This window comes from Amphibalanus amphitrite, unplaced genomic scaffold, assembly GCF_019059575.1.
Source record: "Amphibalanus amphitrite isolate SeventyFive unplaced genomic scaffold, NRLGWU_Aamphi_draft 000338F_arrow, whole genome shotgun sequence".
In the NCBI taxonomy this organism is placed as follows: domain Eukaryota; kingdom Metazoa; phylum Arthropoda; class Thecostraca; order Balanomorpha; family Balanidae; genus Amphibalanus; species Amphibalanus amphitrite.
In genome coordinates, this window is record NW_024881833.1 from 485,672 (window position 1) to 506,562 (window position 20,891).

General features: G+C 48.8%; 3 protein-coding genes across 6 annotated transcripts; 2 read left to right on the top strand and 1 right to left on the bottom strand.

The window, feature by feature from the left end:
* Positions 1 to 1,262: 1,262 nt before the first annotated feature.
* LOC122388869 lies at positions 1,263 to 2,292 on the top strand. The gene is made up of 3 exons (XM_043380349.1): positions 1,263 to 1,358; positions 1,664 to 1,836; positions 2,146 to 2,292. Exons 1-3 carry the CDS (start codon positions 1,280 to 1,282, stop codon positions 2,290 to 2,292), a joined length of 399 nt encoding a protein of 132 aa, XP_043236284.1. The 5' UTR covers positions 1,263 to 1,279.
* A 388-nt stretch (positions 2,293 to 2,680) lies between these two features.
* LOC122388891 (organic cation transporter protein-like) lies at positions 2,681 to 13,383 on the bottom strand. 4 transcript variants are annotated; one of them, XM_043380382.1, is made up of 12 exons: positions 13,125 to 13,383; positions 11,362 to 11,617; positions 11,044 to 11,181; positions 10,166 to 10,269; positions 9,718 to 9,872; positions 8,942 to 9,110; positions 7,899 to 8,022; positions 7,193 to 7,376; positions 5,650 to 5,778; positions 5,014 to 5,204; positions 4,602 to 4,756; positions 2,681 to 4,332 (listed from the first exon to the last, which is right to left on the bottom strand). In XM_043380382.1, the coding sequence occupies exons 2-12, from the start codon at positions 11,611 to 11,613 to the stop codon at positions 4,275 to 4,277; spliced, it is 1,659 nt and encodes a 552-aa protein (XP_043236317.1). In that variant the 5' UTR covers positions 11,614 to 11,617; positions 13,125 to 13,383; the 3' UTR covers positions 2,681 to 4,274. The 4 variants fall into 4 exon arrangements, with proteins under 4 accessions (XP_043236317.1, XP_043236318.1, XP_043236319.1 ...); XM_043380383.1 differs by lacking the exon at positions 13,125 to 13,383 and adding an exon at positions 11,880 to 12,271; XM_043380384.1 differs by lacking the exon at positions 13,125 to 13,383 and adding an exon at positions 12,062 to 12,266.
* A 1,689-nt stretch (positions 13,384 to 15,072) lies between these two features.
* On the top strand, positions 15,073 to 20,741 carry LOC122388902. The gene is made up of 6 exons (XM_043380395.1): positions 15,073 to 15,481; positions 15,812 to 15,961; positions 16,809 to 16,895; positions 17,065 to 17,199; positions 19,448 to 19,684; positions 19,897 to 20,741. The coding sequence occupies exons 1-6, from the start codon at positions 15,320 to 15,322 to the stop codon at positions 20,431 to 20,433; spliced, it is 1,308 nt and encodes a 435-aa protein (XP_043236330.1). The 5' UTR covers positions 15,073 to 15,319; the 3' UTR covers positions 20,434 to 20,741.
* The last annotated feature ends 150 nt before the right edge of the window (positions 20,742 to 20,891 follow it).

Below are 20,891 nucleotides of genomic sequence, written 5' to 3' on the forward strand. Positions count from 1 at the left end.
GTCAAGTGTATTATTTAGCACTAGAGGTTCATGCAGAACAACATATGTAACCAGAAGGTGATCTTCTGGTCCGACCTCGCGCCAGCACACTAATCAAGGGGCTCCTTGGGGGCTCCGGCCGATGTAAAAACTGCATGGTTGAAACAAGGCCCGATAAGCCATTTGCCACGACTGAAATTTAACAAATGAGTGTCTAATGTGATTTGTCTAAGGCTGTAACGTATGTTGGTGTCTTTCGATTTCATACAAAATATCAACTGGCTGCTCATTACCACCATCAACTGGCCAACATCACGGTCCACTGGTGCCAGAGCTTGTGAAAACACTTACAAGAAAATGTCCGAAAAATGACCTACGGGAATCAGGCAAATCTGTTGACGCTCTACGGTTTGCAGCAGATGCAATGTGCATTACAACAATGCCTCGTTTGTTTAAATCGGTACATTTTTACCGAAGATACAGCCTGCTAAACTTTGTCTCAATTTTTAGTGAACACCCTGTAAGTCAACAGGCCGGTCTCGGGGTGACTTGATGAGTGACGATGGAACAGCGCCCTAGACGCCCCCTCATTTGAACGACCTCCGACAAAAATAGAATGAACACAGAATATCTGAACATGGCCTAGGGGTAAAAGGCATTCGGTGAGTTCGACGTAACTTCATTTGAATACAAAATGTTATGTACAATATCAATTTATTGTGTCAAGGACATCACATTCAGGACAATATAGCTATTTATAACATTACATATGTATATCATCAGTTTAAAAAGTTTTCTTGACCCTTTCGTCAGGCGGCATTTGACAAACGATCTTAGTCCGGGCTGCCTCGACCAGGCGAGCCACGGTGACCGCACAGAGACCATTTGGGGGGCAAGCTCTGTGGGTCGGAAGGAGCCAGAGTCTGTCGAAGACGGCAGCAGACGATAAATGATCGATAATGAAGCCAACTGTAGTGGGTACCATCCTACAGAGGTATAAAGTCGACACGCCGCCAGAGAACAGCACCACTTGATCGGCGACCAGTTCACAGGTAAGGAAGAGTTTCTTCATAACAACTACCCGTGGAAGAGCATCGTTTCCCCCTAGCTGTATATCGTGAGAATTCATATTGTTGCATTCTCAAACACGGTAACATAAAGGAGCAGGTTATTTTGCAGCTCTCCCGGTGGCGGTGGCCATAACGATTTGTTACCATTTGTATAGTGAAGCATATCGTTCGAGATGTCCTCACACCTTTATCTGCCATCTTATTTCCGCAGTGAAGCAACGCCCTCGGCAATGGCTCGCCCCGTGCTCGTGCTCCTCGCGCTCGTTTCTGCGTGGCAGGCCAGCAGCGCCACCTTCCAGTCCGATATGGGTGAGTCACCTACCCACCAGACTGCCTTAACGTTTAAGAAGACTCGTAGAGTGATAAGTTCTGCTCTCACGTATTCCCAGGGAGCAGTTTTTTCAATTTACATCCTGGGACTCCAAGTTCGCGTGGTTTCCATCACATACCTGTGCTTCCTCTTCTCAGCCTCTGTCTCAGCGTAGGATTTGGACAGGATCAGAGCAATATTTTGGCCATGCCGCGGTCACATATAAGCAGTATATTAACCACATCCTGTTCATGCAGCAGGCGCGGCCTGCTCCCTCAGTGACTGTGAGCTCTGTCTGCGGCAGGTGACGGCCTGGACCCGTCTCCGCTCGGCGGACTGAGCTCGGATCAGTTGAACGCCCTGCTGGAGGGCACGGTGACCATGCCGTACGTGCTGGTCCCCTCGCAGCTGATGTCCTCGGTCCAGAAGCGGCACTACTCCGCTGTGCCGTCCCGCTTCCGTAGTGAACAGTACCAGGTGAGAAAGGAGAGGGGAATGGGGAGAGGAGGCATAGTTCGAGCCAGGTGAGAATGGTAGAACGGAAAGATTAGTTACACGGCAGCAAACGGTACAGACTAGCTAATTTGCTATCCCAGTCACAAGTAAAACTTGCTAAAGAAAAACATAAGAAAAGAAGTTTCATATTGTAATTGTAAAAATCACACCCGTCCAGAAATGAATGATGAGCTGGACACATTTATGTAGTGTCTAGAAAAAAAATTAACAAGAAACGTTAGCTAGATTTTTCCTTCCTATCCAAACACCACAATCTCGTTTGTTTCACAGGTCTGTCGTCCTTCCTCCAACGATATTGTGAAGTTTCTGCACGCGCTGCACCTGGCCCGCAGCGGCTCTGCTAACCAGCTGGCCCGCCTGTGCAGCGACGGCAGGCCGGCCTCCGAGATCGACACCAATGTGCGCTTCATCGGTTAAGCGGTGTCGCGGTCATGTCATCCCGGTATCTGTCACCGCTCGTATTACACCGTGTGGTGTTTAAAACCGAGCTGGTTGATCAGACATGGGTTCCCAGCATGGTGGATGCACCCTCGATGAATGAATTTGTGCTTGTGTGAATATATGGTAAGCTAAGAGTATCGATCTTCCTCTACGAAAAAGATCAGTGATGCAACGGGAATAGAAAGAACCAACGCCATTATAGCGCGGCACGTTTCCAGGCATGCTGTGCCGCTCAGCACCGAGGTCGTGCGGCACAGTCTACCTGCAGCTAAAGCGCTAGGCATTCGCTTACATTCACCACTCGCTGCTGTCTGAGAAATGGCGTGAACGGGAGACATGACCGTCGGCGACGGCAAACATAATGTTCACACGACTTGTGTGCTGGTTTATTATGAAGTACAAAGCACTACATGACATACAGATGCTACAGCAAAAGTAGAAATAATACATCAGATAACATACAACACAGGTCGTAAGAAGATACACGGTACCTTTTTACAACGTAGGCCAGGAAAGGTCCCGAACTAGCCAGATGACCACTGCTAAGGTAATAAACTACTGCAGCAAATACAGCGCACTAGTGGTCGAAGTTCACACGCTACAATGCAGCGTCATACTGCTCGGTGCTACAAACATACACAGGCGCATATTTACAGTCGACAAAAATGTGTCAATGAATACATGGTGTACACGATAAGTAACACTAAACGATATAACAATCATTTACAGAAATCAGCGACTATTGCCTGGCCATTTGAGGGTGTTTGGGTCAAGTTTGGGGTAATACTGGCATGCATGACGTGATTTTATCCTTCGCTCCACTTGGGTGACAAGCAGTGAGCACTGAGTAAAGAGGGAAACGTTTCCGAACGTTACAGGCGTCGTTACAGGCGTCGATTGAGTGGCAACCAGCGCAACATAGGACATCTGCTAATTCTGGATGACTAGTGACCACACGACGAAACTCCTTTTTATTGCGCTATCAGAATGAAAGTTGAAATACACGTGCATAAACACGTTTCACACATGAGAACGACAGCTATTGGAAGGCATTTTTTTTAGATGGACGGTTGTTTACCATCTCATGTGATGATAGTGTAGCCGCTGTAGAAAACTGAAGCTCATATTTCAACCGTTCATTTTCAACGAGCGACTAACTTACATTTTTGCACAATGAACGACTTGAACGATGAGAAGGAACAGTCATGATTACACACAAGATTCGTTACAATTGAGCATAGAAAGGTGTAAAATAGAAAAAGGAGACATGGAAAATCAGATTAAAACACACCATAGCGACGATGTTCAGTTTCGCAAGTTTTTTTTCCTTGTAATATGATATAAGTAATCAGCATTCCGGAGAATGCCATATTCATTTTTTCTCTTTTGCCTTATTTCAATCAATAACCATTAACCGCGTTTGGAGAACAGAACTTTTTCACACCGGGTTGGAAATGGAAGACTTCACTGGGGACGGCTTAGAGGACACAAACATCTGGTGAAACGGGTCACCCACGCTCTGATACAGGACTCTACACCCCCGAGGCACACATCCACCTGATTGGTCTTTGAAGAGAGACCCCACCCATCAACGCACAATTATCCAGCTGGAGTAGGTATCTTGTTCAGCTGACACCCTCCTCTTTGTTAGAGAATGCTGCCTCTGAGTGGCAACATGATAAGGGCTGGGCGGACCATGACTGTCTCTGGAGTTTTCTCTCGTCTCTAGGGACATTGGTAAGTGGTATAACGTCGAAGCAGTTTCAATGCTGAATCGTTCCGTTGTCGTCCACAGCGGTCAGTTTGTGTGGTCAGTTGAGACAAGGCGGTAGCCTTTGACATCACCGCAGACGATGAGACGCCGTGACCAGTGTGTGACGATGGCCGACACAAAGACTCTGGCATCCGTGCTGGTCAGATCAGTGTCGTCGCTCCGAACTGGAGGCTCGGAGTGTTGTTTACACCACGACAGGCGCTGGCAGCAGCTCATCCGTTGTCTTTTCTTCTATTTCATCCCTGTTAGGAAGAGGAAGTTTGCGAAAATCAAGTTCCAGGCATATACAAAGTAGGCGTTTCATAAGAGCTATCTTTTTTATCATTTTTAAATGCATTTACGTACATTGTCAAATTCAGGAAGGATATCGTTTTATCGCTATCCCTTCTAGAATTACTTTTCTGCCTACTTCAGCTAAAACTTAAACTCCTCTGCCCTTATAAGGATACCACCCAGTCTGTCTGTAACGCCTCCCTCTTTGACAGTTTCTTGTGACATTTGGGATACCCACCCGGTCTGCTTGCGCCGCCTGCCCTTGCTGACGTCTGCCAGCACCTCTGGCAGCGGTCTGCCGGCGGTCTCTGGTAGCAGCAGCACACTGGCGCCGGACAGGATGGCGGTGAGGCCGAACACCACCACCGGCACCGTCGGGTGGATCGCCTCCTTCTATTAGACGAAACAGAGCTCGGTGATCACTGGCAAGCAAACCGCTTAAGTTTTAAAGGAAAAAATGGCAATATATTTACCACAATCACAAATGTGTCGAGAAAGACATCACGACTGTAGATTTTTAGCGTTAATCAAGCTTGGAACTATGTATGGGCATACATCCCTGGTAGAATCTGGTAACCCACATGCACTTCGGCACAAGTTCAATTGGTCTGAGCTCCAGCGTCAGCCATTCGTAACCCCGTGTGTCTCACCAGTAGGTCGAGCAGGGGCGCCAGGATGCCGCCGACCCGGGAGCCCACAGAGCAGGCCGCCAGGCACGTGTTGCGCACAGAGGTCGGAAACAGCTCGGCCGTGTAGATGTAGATGGTCGAGAAGGAAGCAGTGATGCAGAAACGGCCCATCATCGCCAGACACACCATCGGCCAGTCGTGGGGAAACGCGCCTGACGGACAGAAACACGCCTAAATAGGACAGAATGACCGTGGAGAATTCGTCGGGGCTGTAGAAAGACAGTGGAGAACGTGTCTGGGGGTTTGTACCTTTGTATAAGGACAGTGAGGGAATGCGCCTCGGGTACGAATAAACGGCGGGAGAACACGCTTAAGGCCACAGAGAGATAGTGAGAGCTGAGGAGTGTCCCTGGAGGTAAGGTATAACGTTGAAGATAGGACCTCGAGCTCATTTCAAAATTTATTACCGTCACAATAATTATCCTGTGGTTTTTAAAGCAAAAACTAATCCCAACGAGAAGGGATCAATGAATACACAACACACGTACCCATGTAGTTAACAGCAATATCGAAAAAACAATACCTACTTATGTGTGTGCAGGTATCAATGAATAGTTTTATCACACGGTATCGGAGGAGCGTGCGCTTCGTTCTGACCCTTGGTGCAGGCCAGAGTGAGTAGGCAGGCGACGCCAGCGCCCAGCATGTTGATACTGATGGGCGCTCGCCGACCCAGGCGATAGATGGCGTAGGCGCAGCTGAGCAGGGCAGGGACCTCCACCACACCTGGCAACGAGCAGAAAACACTCCGATAGTAGCTTAAATGGGACACGGAAACCCCTCCGATAGTAGTTTTAACGGGACAATGGAAATACACGAGCCTATGACGCTTCCACCCCACTGAGAGGCCCAACAAAATAACGCGCAACGATAAGCAAGTGATATTGATTGCACAAGAAGCTCACCGACTAATACAGTTTAACACGCGCAGTGGAAGGGTTGCGAGTACTACGCCCAGTGGAAAGGGGGGCGGATGTCGCCCCCCCCCCCCCCCTAAGATCTCAGCTCCCACTGAAGCTAGAAAGACGAAATTTGGAGGGTAGGTGAAGGCCCTGGGGAACTCTCTTGTGTGTGAATTTCATGACCCTAGGTCAATATCTTCAAGGTCAAATGAGGTCAAAGGTGGTCAAATCTGCCATATGAGCGACTTTTTTGCGTTTACACGCCGATAACTCAAAAAGTTACCGGCCGATTTTCTTTTTTCTTTCACTATACGAAAGAATATACATTTGTGAGTATGTAAGGTGAATTTGCCAACAATAAATATGGCAGCTAGAAGTCTGCTAAGGGTAAGATGTCGCCGGCTGAAGCGGGATCGGCCGACGCGAGAAACGCGGCAATCACAATTTTGTGTTTACACACTCATAACTCAAGTTGTTCCTGGCCGATTTTCAAAATTCTTTAACCATGAGGTTGCCTGTACATTTCTTAGTCTTCTCACACAATTTGACGCGAATCGAATATAATCAGCGGTAAGGAGCGCAATGTAAAGACGGAACCGTCCCGCCCCGGCACAGTCTACAATTCAGGCGGCGCGTAACGGCTAGCGCCGGCCGCCGCGCCGCCGCGGCCGCCGCGGCGCGGCGGCAGGATGTTTGACTTTACACCGCTATTACAAGTTGTGACCCAATTTTCTTATTTCTTGCACGAGAGGATCCGCAGTTCAATTTTGGGCAGGTAGCCAAAATTTCACATTAATATCATGTTTGCGGCGCGAGTTATTGGCGAAAAACAGGAGGGGTGGGCGGAATCCGCCCCCCTTCCACTGCGCGTGTTGATAACAATGTATGCGTAGCATTACCTCACCGTTCCGTGCTTCTATCCTCAGGATACTGAAATCCTTCTCCTCCACGCCGCAACCCCTCTCCGGACTGGACAGGCAACTTTATCTCATGCGGGCTGCTCCCTTGGAGCGCCACCGCTGCTCCGGAGGGGGCGCACCCCGTAGCCGGGTGCAGTGAGTACTTTGGGGCTGGGTGGCCTGTCCTCTGGACGGGCTCAGCCCCAGTGACTCACTAGGGTGCCTACTGCCTGCCCAGACCAATGTCTCCCCTTATATCCTGTCATCCTCCCTGCTCTGAAATGGTCTTGTCAGACCGAAAGGGCCTAACCCAACAAAACAAACAAACAAAAGCATTACCTCCGAGGGTGGCGTTCAGGTACATGTTGCCTCCGAAGTCGCCGGCGTTCAGCACGATCCCGTAGAACACCATGCTGTTCACGAGCCAGCAGAAAAACAGGCACAGGAACAGAGCAGCCGTCTTCCCCGCACGGAACACATCCAGAAAGTTCTCAGTCGATGGAGTACCTTTCTCAGACGGAGGCTGAAAGTAAAGTGAATACGGGGCCTGCGTTAGAAAGAAATATTGACGTACCGACGTTGCCATCATTTTGGATGATTGAATTTGATAAGAATTTCGAATTGAAGGTGTGCTCTGGAAATTTTGAATCATTATCGTTATGTTATTTTTAAGCAATTTTAATTAAATCAAAAAGCATACGTCACATAATTCTTATACAATATGGTGAATTTGATGTGAATCGTAATTGGAAAAGAACGCAGAGATTTCCCACAAATGGCGAAACACTGCAAACATCATCCAAAACAGAGGTGCAGCGCCAGTACTTTTTGACGCAGACATATCATTGCTGGTGACGTGAGGTCTAGCAGGTTGTCTGCACATGCAAAAAAAAAAAACAATCACACTAACTGCATTTAAATAATGCGAAACGCTTTTTACATTACGTTACGTTAATTTTTGACCCAGCTATTTCAAAAATAGAACCGTATAAACGAGCTCTTCGCAAAATATTACGTAAAAGCGGCATCTGCGTTAATAGCAAACCTCAAGTTCAGGCAATTTCTCCAGAGGCTCCATTTTGTTGAATTTACATATTTGTTCCAATATGTCTCTAGCCTCAGAAACCCTGCCTTTGGACAGCAGCCAGCGCGGGGACTCGGGGACAAGCCTAAGGAAGCAGAAATGGTCATCAACACCAACACGGCCAACCACACCACCCACTCGAGAGAGCGCCAATCAACACTTATCCCGCTTCGAACATCATTAAATACCAGCGACCTATCAACAACAACAGCTCGCAACGTTCACCGCACGGTATTACACGGCAAATCTATTGCATTGTAAATGAGCATCACGAGGCTTCTATCGATCACCATAGGTTATTTAAGTGGAATAGTGCTTCTATTGCAATTGCCTGGATTCAATATGACACCGTCGACAATATGAATATATGTGACGTCGCTTGTAACATTTAAAGTTTTTAAACCGTTAAACTGGCAATTACCCTTCGATTACAGTATCAGCCGAAAAGTATTTTGCAATTGCACCGCATTTTTTACAGATCGCATATGCGGCTCCATGGAATGGCAACGGAACCAAAAACAGATCAAGAAGAATTGTCATATTTCGCTGCGAGGGCTTTAAGTGTCGTCTGAGCCTATCAAACGCCCGCCTATTCCTACATAATTCGTGTCATCTATGCCTCATACAAAAAAAGAGCATTATCACAAACTAGCATTTGAAAGAACGGCTGCAAATTTATGACAAAGAGCTCGTACATCTACATATCTACTCTGCTGACAACATCTACATCTTACCATGAGGCAAATAAAACATTTAAAATTGCAACACCGTAAAAACTTATTGAATGCACTTTACTAAGCCGAGCTAGTCCTGACATATTTCCGCTGACATAATAAGCATTCACCACGCTTCAAACCATCCAGTCTTATCGGTAAGAGCCCGCCCGACAAGAGACACAAGACACTCACAGACAGGTACGTCGTATCGGTCCCCGGTTAGGGACCCACAGCGGACACCAGCTCCCCTGCGCTTACCCTGGGTCAGTCCCGGGCCGTGTCACTCACCAGTAGAAGGACACAAACAGCAGTCCGGGCAGCGAGAGGGCCAGCTGCAGCAGGCGCCAGTCGCGCACCAGGTAGGCCATGCCGCCCATGGTGATGAAGCCGCACGACACGGGCAGGCAGTAGGTGATGCCGAGCAGCGCGCGCCACTGCTCACCGACCAGCTCCATGGCTGTCACCCCGCGCGTCAGTCACAGAGCAGAGAGAGGGACAGGTGCCGACAGCACAGGTCATCGAAGGTTCAACGGGCGCATATAATTGGTCACCGAGATGTCGGAATAGTAACAGGTTTGCCCACAGCCACCAAGGCTAGCGACCTCTCGTAGGTTAGTCAGACAGCCGCAGGGATACAAATGACATTCGCCAATCAATCCAGTCAGGTCGAAATTAACACCCCCAGGTCAGCGACATATTCACTAGGCTCCAGGTCGTGGCATGGCTTCGGACATTCAGTATGGCTATGATAAGGCCGATCTAACTATACTTTTAGGCTACCCTTACGTCATGGGTGTGGCATGCTTGACCTGCAAATTGGGTAACTACACCTGTAATAACTATAGTCGTGTTATGACTTGCATGATCAAGATAGGTACGCACAAAAATCGTATCGTGACTTCATGGCACAGTGATGAAAATAACAACCCATGGAACAAATGATTCGTCGCAAGTTAAAAGCGGTTGAAATATAACAGCATATCGAGGTTTTGACTACATCAATTGAGAGCCAGGTAGAAATGTGAGTGTAGTTCGGGCCCATTGCCATGTTGTGTTGGACTCACACATGACGAAGCCGGTGGTGTACATGCCGATTCCGAAAAATGCGGTGAGGAACCTGAGCAGAAGGAACATCTGGACGGTGGTAGAGGCCATGGTGACCAGCGAACTGAGGCAGTTGAGCGCTAAACAAAGCAGCAGGGCCGGCCGCCGGCCGTACCTGAGGGGGAAAACATATAAATGTCACCACTCGACAGGTCATCAGCACTCGATTGATCACCAACGACAGGTCATCGCACGACAGGCCACCACTCGACAAGGTGTCATCCTCGACAGAAGGACGGTACGCTGCACATTAAAAAAGTGTGTACATTGTACACTTACAGTCTTCACATATAAAACAAACACAAAATTGCAACCGATTTAACTATTCTACACACTTTTTATTATGCAGTGAAGTTCAGAGAAACACGATCAGGTAATGGTGCTTGGCCACATCGCAACAAGTCTCACCTGTCGGCAATTATTCCCCAGGTCATGACGCCGAACATGATGCCCACCATGTAGATGCCCTTCACAATCATCTGGAGCCATTTACGGTCGCAGACCAGGTCAAACTGAAACAGATTTATAACGAGCACATGCGGTCAGCTTTGCATGTCGAGCAAATAAAATTGCTACTTATATGTACAAAGGAACGTTGTCATGAAACGGCGGTAATTTCAATTAAAATCTACATTTTTTCTTTAAAAATTATACGTAAAATACTCAACGGCCCTTGCACCCTAGTTTGATAAATATGATAACCTTATGCTAGTTCATCCACAAATATAGATCTGGCCTCACAGTTGTCATGGGTATGGTTCAAAATATTGAACGTAATCGCTATCCCTCTGTCCTTTGTATTGCGATCCGTAATGTTCCCTGTGTGGGACTTATGACGGTGATATCAAGAACAAATTATGGCAAATCATGTGATCAATGATAATTGTCTCTTATCTACGTAAACGCTACTTTGATTGCAAATAAAGGCACATATACATTGTTACAATATCTATTTCCGTGTTCATCCAGACAGCAAGCTCGAGGAGCACCCTGTTCGTGGGTAATCGTTTGGCAATAATAAACGTAAGGGCTTATACCGCAAGCGATCAGCGCCACGTCGCAGACACTGCGAACCCGTTCACCTGGGATCCAGGTCATGCATTCAATGACTCGTCGGCGTTCTGTATATTGACCGGGTGCTGCCATAACACGTCATGTGAGTCGGGGAGGATCTTAGCCATGTACCTGGTGACGTTTTCCGAGTGCCGATCAATAGTCAAAGTGCGGGGTGCGGCCAGCGGGCAGGGGCAGCCGGGGCTGGTCGGTGGGTAGGTGCGGGAGCTCACCTCAATCACGAGAGTGCTGGTGTACTCGGTAGTGTCGTACTGCCAAGTACTGCAGGACATCGTGGCGTTGGTATCTGGAACTATGGCGTCTATGGGCTGGGAGAACACCAGACACTGGGACTTGACTCTTTCACCGTCCTGCGAAGAAAAAACGTTAACATTCAGCTTTACACTGGAATGTCAATAGTCACATTGAAAGTTTGTTCAGATGAATTAGCTTCAAATTGAAGTAAGAAAAATGCTAATACACGCATCAATGTCCTTCGTTTTACTTGCTATTTTTAGGGTCATCAACCATTTTTTGAATAGTCATCATACCCTGAGTTCGTGCGGCACTCCGAGGGCTCGCCACTGGCGCGGGGTGCAGCGGGTGTCACCACTGGTGCTGCTGGTGTCGGCGCAGTGGTGCCCCGGGGGCGGCGCGCACCAGTGCTCGGTGGCCGGCGCCAGGAACACCACCGACAGGATCTGCCAAGCGCAGAGCACTCCTGACAGCGAGAGCAGCACCGACTGCCGCACCTGCCAGCGACCGATACCTCCCAGCGTGCGCACCACCTCGTCCTCCGACATGGTCCTGGAACAGAGGTCACCGCAGACATCATCAAAGCGGTCAGGAGCCTACAGCAGACAGACACACAGAAGTTGTTCTCTGGTCACTGCCATTGGTAATGGTTGGAATACAGCAGAGCTTTCTGGGTAACCAGCATCAGACACTTATGATGTCTCGGCAGTCATCAGACAGCGGTTGTTTTTTGACCATATCAACAGATCATATCAACAAACAATGCTAGATTATAGTAACGGTATAGAGCATGAAGTCAATCGACTGGACATACGACAGGCTTTGTTTGGTAAATATCGCCGTGTCTTGTAGCGCCGCGCTGCTAAGATGACACTGGGGACATCGGCATCACCCCGGTCGGTATTTATATCCGGATGTCACTGACTAATGGCGATCCTCTCAGTGACCCGACACGGCTCTGAGCACACTCAGGGTCAAAGACCAGCCAACACCCACGGCCACTGACGTCAGGCGGGCTCAGAGGGCTGTCTGTCGGTCGGAGGGAACCTGATCCAGTACTGGTGTCTTCTGGCACAGATATTCAGATTGGCACACCGCACACACAACACAAAGCGCGGAGTCCACACAGCTCACCGCGACCCGAGCCCCACCGCCCCGCGACCCGAGCCCCACCGACCCCGCCGCCCGCCGCCCGCCGACTGACCCACGCCGGTAGTGTGACCTCGACCCCAGGTCACCGGTCACTGTAACCACTGACTGATACGTGTCGCCAGATCGTCAGACTGGCTAAATAAATCCGAACGCACCAGAACTCGATTCGGGCCGCTCCGGAATGGGCCGTGGATTGTCACTCATTGCGGAGCGCACTCCACTATAGGCAAGGCGCCAGCGGCTAGTCGGCATTCTCTTCTCCGTGCCATCACTGACTAACACGCACAGAACCTCACACCGGAATGGGGGCTAGCTGCATCCCTTCGATGTATTGTTTTACACGAAAAAGTAATGAAAATCCTATGAAAATAAGAGCACGTAAGAAATGTGATAACTATACAAATTAATACGCAACCTATCGCACCACGTAGAAAGTGAGTCACGCCGCTGGACACAAATTTTAGTAGAAAGACATTTTCCAATGCTTGTGTAAATCCTTCAAGTTTCAAGCAGATCGCGTGTGAATGCAGTGGCAGATAGGTCGAAAAAATTCGAACGACAAGCAAGCTAACAAGCCAGCGAACAAACTATCATAGAGGCAGAAAGAAGAACTGATGGACGGTGAATCAGAATGGAAAAAATAAATATTTCTTTAGATAGAAAGATAAATGCTAGGCAGAAGATAAGAAGATAGATTAATAGCAGAAAGACAGGTATTTTGCATGTTACAATCAGAAGGCGCAAAATAACCTGATGAGACGCATTTTTACAAACTAGCAATAATCTTAAAACAATCTAAGAGCTCAGAGATATCAGAATCGATACCAGATATCAGAAAACACCCAATCTGATAACTTATCCACCTTGAGCCACGTTGCCCCGTGACTGGGACGGTTGTGGCGCCCACCTTGTCCGCGGTGCCGGCTGTGACTCGGCTCTGACCGTCTCTGTGGCGACACGCCCGTCTCTGTCGCCGTCTGCCGCGACACGTCCCGCTCTCCGCGCTGCTTTGTTGACAACGCCACCGACGCTGCTGAGGGGGGGGGGGGGGGGTCACGGGAGGCAGCAGGTCAGCCGGTACGGACCAGCTGATGCGAGCTCGTCGTCTCGCCCGGCAGCTGGGAGGGCGCCAGCGCGGCCACCCTCGGGCGCCCTCGGCCGCCGCCGGGTCGATGCAGGGGCGCCTGCGCCCAGAGCCGGCGAGCAGCGGGCGCTCGCGTGACCGGCGACCTGCCAGCCTCTCTCTCCCTCTCTCCCGGCGGAGAGGCAGAGGCTGGGAGCATCAGTGATGCACCGCACACAAACAGTCTTGTTAGATAGGGGGACGGGATTTGCCTGAATTGCTATTACCATGCCATTGCTGAAAACAATGACAATATGATGGACGCAACATATACTTATATTGAGCATGTTATGTTATGATAAAATCACTAGTCACACGCCCTTCATATTGATACGTTTTTACTACATAGCAACGGGTGTTTGTTGATCATCCATAATACAGATTTGGTCAAATTAGGTTCAGTGTGTCTCTTAGTAGCTATCAGCTAGGGTTGCACTAATTGCTTAATGCTTATATGCCTGCTTTGTCATATTATCAGAGAGTATCATCGATTAAAACACTGAAATAAATTCATAAAAGATATTTGCTGTAAAAGAGATTAGGTGCAGATTTGGTCAAATTAGGTGCACTCGCCGGATAGCCCGTCGTGAAAACGGCTAATATGATCTGTGAGGTATATAAGTACATGCTTCTAAATATGCTTCTTTACTGTGCAGGTATATAACTATTGACAAATAGCTATTGACAGCCATATTTTATATCGTAAAGTGTCTGCCACGCTAACGGTTCTTGAAAGTGAATTACTATTCCTCCGTGCTGCAACATAGGGTGTAAAATGTTCAAGTCGAAAAAAATCAAATTGATATAACAGCACATGGCAGAGCTGGACCCCGACGTAGAGCCAACTGTGTAATCCAGATGAAACCGGAACAAACCGGCTGAGTAAATGAGTCTGGCTTGCAGCCGTTCGGGGAAGTTTTCACATCATGCAGAAACGGTGATCTAAGGTGCAACACGTTATCTTTGTTTATCTTTCCGCCCATCGTGTCGGCGCTCGTTCCATGCGGCGAGGCAGCTGCCAGCAGTCGGCAGCCATGCATTGACAGAACAGAGAAAGGTCGTGGGGTCAGTGTCCTGCAGCACAGGGGGCTGAGGAGAGCGGAGACAGCCGTTACCAGGCCAGGGACCCAGAGACCTCCTGTCCTCTCAGACGACTGTGAGCTCACTGTGCCTTATTTTATCCGTATAATGTGCACACAGGATACACAGATGATGCAAGCTATATTTGTCACTATAATTAGTACAAATACCACAGCAATAAATGAGGCGATAAAAGCACACATAAGAGGGTTAGCTGGGCTCATTTCTTGTACAGTTCTCGTAGAAACTAATGCATTCAAGATAGTGGACTAAGGTAATGTGGCTAGACATTCTGAAGAGAGCAGAGACAGGCAAGCCCGGTCAGCGAATAGCAAAAGGCCTGTCTGTAAGAATCGACACTCGACAGTATGGTTTACGCGCAACGAACTGTTCATCTTATCATCCGACATGAAGCAAGCATAGTAACGAAGCTTGCTCGAGTCCCAGTGCACTCAATCCCCACGCTATAGCCATACCGAAAACAAACCTTATTAGAGTATCGTAGAGACCGGCAGTTCTGCAGGTATAATAGTTAAGTAATTAACTATTATACTTAACTATTATACTTAACTGCAGGTATTATAGTTAAGTAATTTCGATTTGTAGCAGGTTTCTTGCAGCAGAAAGCACGTGTTATTGAGAACTGAAGCAAAAATAAATCAGGAGAAAATGGATCCTTTCGAATCAATGTGACTTTATTTTTCGGCATTACACCTGAAAGTCCCTTAAACATTAAATTCTTTGTTTTCCTCAAACGTACAGTCTTATCGAAAATCCATCGGAAATCTTCGACATATTTTCAAATAAATGTAGCCATTTCATTTCCTAAACACTATAGCATCGTCATGACTGTCTAAACACGCCCTGTGATTAATCTTTGCTCATAAAGGCAGCACAGCATGAGTTGTCGCTATAAAGGCAAAAAGAGTCCAAATGACTTTGCTCGACTGCACCAAAAGCTGGCCAAAATTGAAAAGGACCTCCAAGATGCTGCATCAAACGTGACAAGGGCAGACCCTCGTGATGAAGAAATGTCCGTTGACACCATGCTTAGGGAGAAGGTGAGCTGTGCGCTTTGCTTTGCTCGTTTACCTAAATGATGTTTCTGTAAAATGTATTCCTGTCAACGTGTCTTTGTGTGCCGCTGAACAAGAATGGGTTAAGAGTAGTTGGAGGTGGACAGGTTTGAAGGATGTCAACCAGCTTAGCAACTAACTACTGCTCAAACGAGCTAGCCATACCTATGAAGCATCAGGACAGTCAAAGTGATCATGCCTGAGGAAAGTTTGTAGGAATGCATTAAATCGTCCTTTGCCCACTGACACACCGTGACACAGGGCCAAAGTCTACCGTCCTCGTATCTGACACCAATCGTGGTGTGTGTACGGCAGCGGAGCATGGAGGAGCGCCTGGACCAGATGCAGTCGGAGCTGGAGCGACTCGAGTGTTACGCCGCCGACGGCACGTCCGATTACGGCCGGGAGCCGTTCAGAACGTCGTCACCCGGAGAGCTGGCCAAACCGCGCTCCCGACCGGCCAAGGTAGTGATGGCGACTGACGCAGGTGCACTACTCTCAGGTCAGATACCTGCCGCGCTCCCGACCGGCCAAGGTAGCGGCTGTGACTTGTGCAGGTAGCCTGGCACCACTTTCACGTCAGATACCTGCCGTTCGGGGTCAGGCCGGGTATAGCAGGTCAGACCTAATCGAGCGTAAGTTTTGCCCGAGTATAACGTAGGAGAAATATATCCTCATTTCCTGCGGTCTTCCACAGTAGTTTTCAGGAGACGTCTGCCTTAGAATGAGCAAATCAGCTGTTCCTTACGCCACTAACTAGGCCGTTCAGGTGTGAGATGCCCTGCGAATCTCACGGTGACTAGAGCGGCACAGTACGGGCCGTGGGCGCGGTATTGGCCTTGGTGAGATAGCGCGACACAGCCAGCGTTCATGGGCACACCCAGCGCCAGGTGTGCTTTTCTCAGCCCCCCGATGTTTGAACAGATAGACGCAACGATCGCACAGGGAGCACGTGTTATATACGCACGAGTCAACATGTGATGCAAAAAAGAACTATTGGTTTTGCCGAAGGTTGGGATTTCAACCACTCGTAGCATGTCAAAGTAGATAAGCGGAAATATTATACAACCTACGTATGTATGTATGTAGGCATTACCATCATCGACAATGCACACGTGGCGTAGCGTGGCAATTATACAGTCCATGTAATGTCTGTGATTGTAATTACAAAACAGTGCAAGGGAGCTGGCACAAAACAGACTGAAGTTCAGACACGTGCGCTGTGCAGCATTGATGACTGTTAGACTGTTACTGGCAAAGTACAATCGACTTTCCAATGTTATTCACTGTGTGATGCGATGTCGTGTTTCAGCGGAGTCGGGCCGCGCCTCCCCGCCGCCGCTCCGCTGACACCTGCCGCTGTCGCTGCAATAGTTTCTTCTCCAGCACACGGAGCCAGGTAAGGAAAGAAACGAAAGAGAACATTATCGAAAAAGAAAAGTGTTATAGAAAGCTCGTTTACTAAATGACATATGCAATATGCATTAAAAAGCGGGGAACGATTTATTTAATCACGCTAAGCGAGGGTTAGCATGAAATAAGATTGAACCATGTTGTTTTCGTTTCAGCCGGCGTTTGAGTCTGACCGTCAGCTACAGCAGCTACAGCAGGACCTAGCCGAGGCCACCGGACAAAAACAAACCATGCAAGAGAGGATCTACGAGCTGGAGGAAACGCAGAAACAAAACGAAAACGACCAGGAGGTTAGCGGAATCGCACAGTCGCCAATTATGCACCAGTTCATGATATGCGCGAGACTATGCACACTGGCGGATCCTGGGGGGGGTCCACGGGGTCATGACCCCCCCCAAAAGGTCTGAGAGGGTCATTTGACCCCCCCCAAAAGCCGAAGACCTAAATGCGCTATAGACGCCGTCTTGCATGCTCAAAATCACCTGTCAAACACTTCTGAGCTAATACCTTTGTTTTTCTGGATCGTGTTGCGTGAAAAGGCGTATTGAAGACCAGAATCTTACTCGTTTTTGTCTCAACCGTGCGAGCACCAGGGGATGATCCAGGAAAACTCCAAGGGGATGGTCATGAATTTAATTCGTGGTGCCCCTACCTATACGCAAAATTAAAAACTCAACGGATTTCGGTCACTTAATTTTGGTGATGTCCTATTTTCATTTTTTATTTTGTTTGTTTTACTTTTAGTGCCCCTGGGCCCTGGCAGGTCAAAATCACGTCTGAGGCGAAAGAAATTCACGGGAATCCCAAAAATCACGTCAGGACATTCAGGGCCCTCTGACCAGCCTGACAGCTAGGGCCCTTCTTACTTCCTGGGGCCTCCAGTGAATAACCGCTAGTGTCTGTGTCTGACCGCTAGGGCCCCTCTGACTCCTCAGTAGGTAGGAGGCCCTCTGTAGAGGAGGTCCTCTGTAGAAAGGAGGCCCTCAGTAGAGAGGAGGCCCCCTGTAGAGAGGAGACCCCTTTAAAGAGGAGGCCCTCTGTAGAGAGGAGACCTGCTGTAGAGAGAAGGCTCTATGTAGAGAGGAGGCCCTGTGTAGAGAGGAGGCCCTCTGTGGAAAGGAGACCGCCTGAATGCAGAAGGCCCTCTGAAGAGTGGAGACCCGCTGTAGAGAAGAGGCCCTCTGAAGAAAGGAGGCCCTCTGTAGAGAAGAGGCCCTCTGAAGAGAGGAGGCCCTTTGCAGAGATGAGGTCCTCTGGCTCTTTGAAGAGAGGAGGCCCTCTGTAAAGGAGGCCCTCTTAAAGGGAGAGACCCTCAGTAGAGAGGAAGCCCTCTGTAGAGAGGAGGCCCTGTAGCTTCTGTAGTTAAGAGGCCCTGTGAAAAGAGGAGGCCCGCAGTAGAGATCGGTGGTCCTCTGTAGAGAGGAGGCCCCCTCTGTGTTTTGACAAATGTTTTTGCAAATTTTTCGCGGCGCTTCGCGCCGCCGATTTATGTACATACGTACAGGTCAATACGAAATCTTGACTGTAATTACATAAACCAACCGTGTCAAATTGAATCAGAATTCATATGTGTGCTGTAAAGGAACTCCGGCTTGTACTGCAATGCTAAAAGGGTGGTAAAATTTGTGTTTTGGAGCTGTGTTTCGACACATTCTTTTGCAAATTTTCTCGGCGCTTCGCGCCGCCGATTTATACACCAATCAATAAGAGAGAAATAACAGTGACTGTAATAACACCAACCGTGTCAAATTGAATCGGAATTCATATGTGTACTGTGAAGGAACTCCGGCTTGTACTAGCATGCTAAAAAGGTTGTAATATTTGTGTTTTAGAGCTGTGTTTTGACAACTTTTTTTTGCAAATTTTTGCGGCGCTTCGCGCCGCCGATTCATACACAGGTCAATAAGAGAGATCGTGACTGTATGCTACTATTTACTAATGCATTAGGCTAAAAGTGAGGTAACTATATCTACTTCTGGGTTTTTAAGTCGGTCGACCCGCCTCCCCCCCCCCCCCAGTAAAAAATCCGTGGCGACGCTCCTATATAGGTGGGTTTCACTAACTAAAACTACTGAGCCGAGTGACTTACGATAAAACTTCATCTTATAAACGACGAAGATCAAATGTCATTTTTTGATCTCGACATACTCGCTCCCTACCCCCCCCCCCCCCCCCCGGTCGTCAGAATTCATTCACCAGACCTGGTATGTCGGCCGACTGGTGACCCCCCCCAAAACGACCCCCTAGATCCGCCCTTGACTATGCATTTGTGATTATTCTTGCGATCAGATGTTCGTTGTGTTTTTCTAGACTATCTCACTAACAGTCTCGTTAGTTCAAGTGACTCCTTAACCAGTGCTCGTTCCAGCATTTTAGTTTTTTTTTTATTATGAAGTGCACGATAATCGAGTCATTTGCATCCAAGAGCATCGCAATTGACTGAGCTCAAAACACCTTTTTTCGTTGACCCTAAATCAATACTTAATGAAGCAAACAATAACAGCTCCATCGACAACTCGACCTATGCCCCGTTTTCAGGAGATCCGCAGTATGCTGGAGCAGGAGCGGGAGCGGATGGAGCAGATGGAGCAGGAGAACGGCGACCTGCGGGAGACGATCCAGCGACTGGAGCTGGACCTCTCCAACCTGCCCGTCGGCGACTGCGGCATGATGCGCGAGGCCTCCGTCCAGATCACGCAGCTGCTGCAGACGCTCAACGAGGACATGGTCAAGGCGCCCGAGCTCTGCACGCGACTACGGATGGCCGCACAGCAGGTCAGAGCCGGGCGCTGCGCGGATGGTGTCTGTGAGCCATATAGCTCTGTGTAACCGACAGCACAACACGTTAGATAGTCCTAGTGGAGTTAAAAATGATCTCTTCATAAACAATACAATATCGTCCATATTATCAGACTCTCTAGCATCATGTCATCATTGAAATGTGTCGTTTGTCTCTCAGCTCCTCTGCCCGCTGTCCTGCCCCGCAGATAATTGACGTGGAGAAGCGGTGCGCCAACGAGCGGGGCGCCCGCTCCATGGACCAGCAGGAGGTGCAGTTTCTGCGCAACGAGAACCAGCGCTTGCGCGAGGTGGCGTTCCGAGCTAACCTGAGCGCCTTCCAGGCCACCGTCTCCGTCCCGCAGGCGCAGATGATGGGCATGCCCATGTACGGCATGCCCGGTCAGATGCAGCCGGGCATGGCTCCCGGTATGGGTATGGGTATGGGTATCGGCGCGGCGCCCAGCTACATTGACCCGTACGCCGGCGGGTTCGGCGCCCAGAGCATGGGCGCCACCCAGCAGCCGCGCAAGAGCGTCTTCCAGCGAGTGTTTGGCAAGAAGGAGTCGGTGGACCCGGGCCCGGCGACGCTGCAGTTCCAGGACGGCAGCACGGTGCAGTTCGACCCGGCCATGACCATGCAGCAGCAGCGGCTCTCGATGGCGCTGCAGGAGCCGGCAGAGGACGGCACCAAACGACTGGCCATGCTGAACCAGGACAAACGCAGGGGCTGCTGCCCGCGCTGAGCGAGCGCACCGGGGATGGAACATATCTACTGCGGAACGGGGAAACGGATGGGAACCGGAGACAAAACGTGCAGGAAACTGAAAATGTCACTCTGTGTTTATAGTTTACATTTTATCTGTACCAGATTGTCCAGCATATCAGACGTCCCAGAATACAAATTGAAAGTATTTATGTCATTATGTTATGCATAATCCTTTGAATGTGTTAAGTTTGAAGCATATTCTGTTACTTTATGGTGCATTGTTTTCTGTTTCTTTCCCATTGCAATTGTAATGCAAAGTACTGCAAATATAGAAACTGCAGTAAATTGTCATTCTGAGTAAAAACTGAACTGGTAGGATCTACGCAAAACGGTTCTTATGTCATAATGGCGATATAATTAGTTGTCGGGAAAATCATCGAAAAATTATGCGAATTTCATTCTTCAAGAACTATGGAGATAATGGCCGTAGCAAAT

Bases quoted from the DNA above. Each gene is read 5' to 3' on its own strand.
- LOC122388902 (XM_043380395.1), top strand. From the start codon at position 15,320: ATGAGTTGTCGCTATAAAGGCAAAAAGAGTCCAAATGACTTTGCTCGA. The intron at 15,482-15,811 runs GTGAGCTGTGCG...TGTGTACGGCAG, and splicing joins ACACCATGCTTAGGGAGAAG to CGGAGCATGGAGGAGCGCCT. The intron at 16,896-17,064 runs GTAAGGAAAGAA...TTTTCGTTTCAG, and splicing joins TCTCCAGCACACGGAGCCAG to CCGGCGTTTGAGTCTGACCG.
- LOC122388891 (XM_043380382.1), bottom strand. From the start codon at position 11,613: ATGTCGGAGGACGAGGTGGTGCGCACGCTGGGAGGTATCGGTCGCTGG. The intron at 10,270-11,043 runs GTGAGCTCCCGC...AATCTGTTTCAG, and splicing joins CCAGCACTCTCGTGATTGAG to TTTGACCTGGTCTGCGACCG. The intron at 4,333-4,601 runs GTGGGTATCCCA...TCTTCCTAACAG, and splicing joins AGGCGGCGCAAGCAGACCGG to GGATGAAATAGAAGAAAAGA.
- LOC122388869 (XM_043380349.1), top strand. From the start codon at position 1,280: ATGGCTCGCCCCGTGCTCGTGCTCCTCGCGCTCGTTTCTGCGTGGCAG. The intron at 1,359-1,663 runs GTGAGTCACCTA...TGTCTGCGGCAG, and splicing joins CACCTTCCAGTCCGATATGG to GTGACGGCCTGGACCCGTCT. The intron at 1,837-2,145 runs GTGAGAAAGGAG...TTTGTTTCACAG, and splicing joins TCCGTAGTGAACAGTACCAG to GTCTGTCGTCCTTCCTCCAA.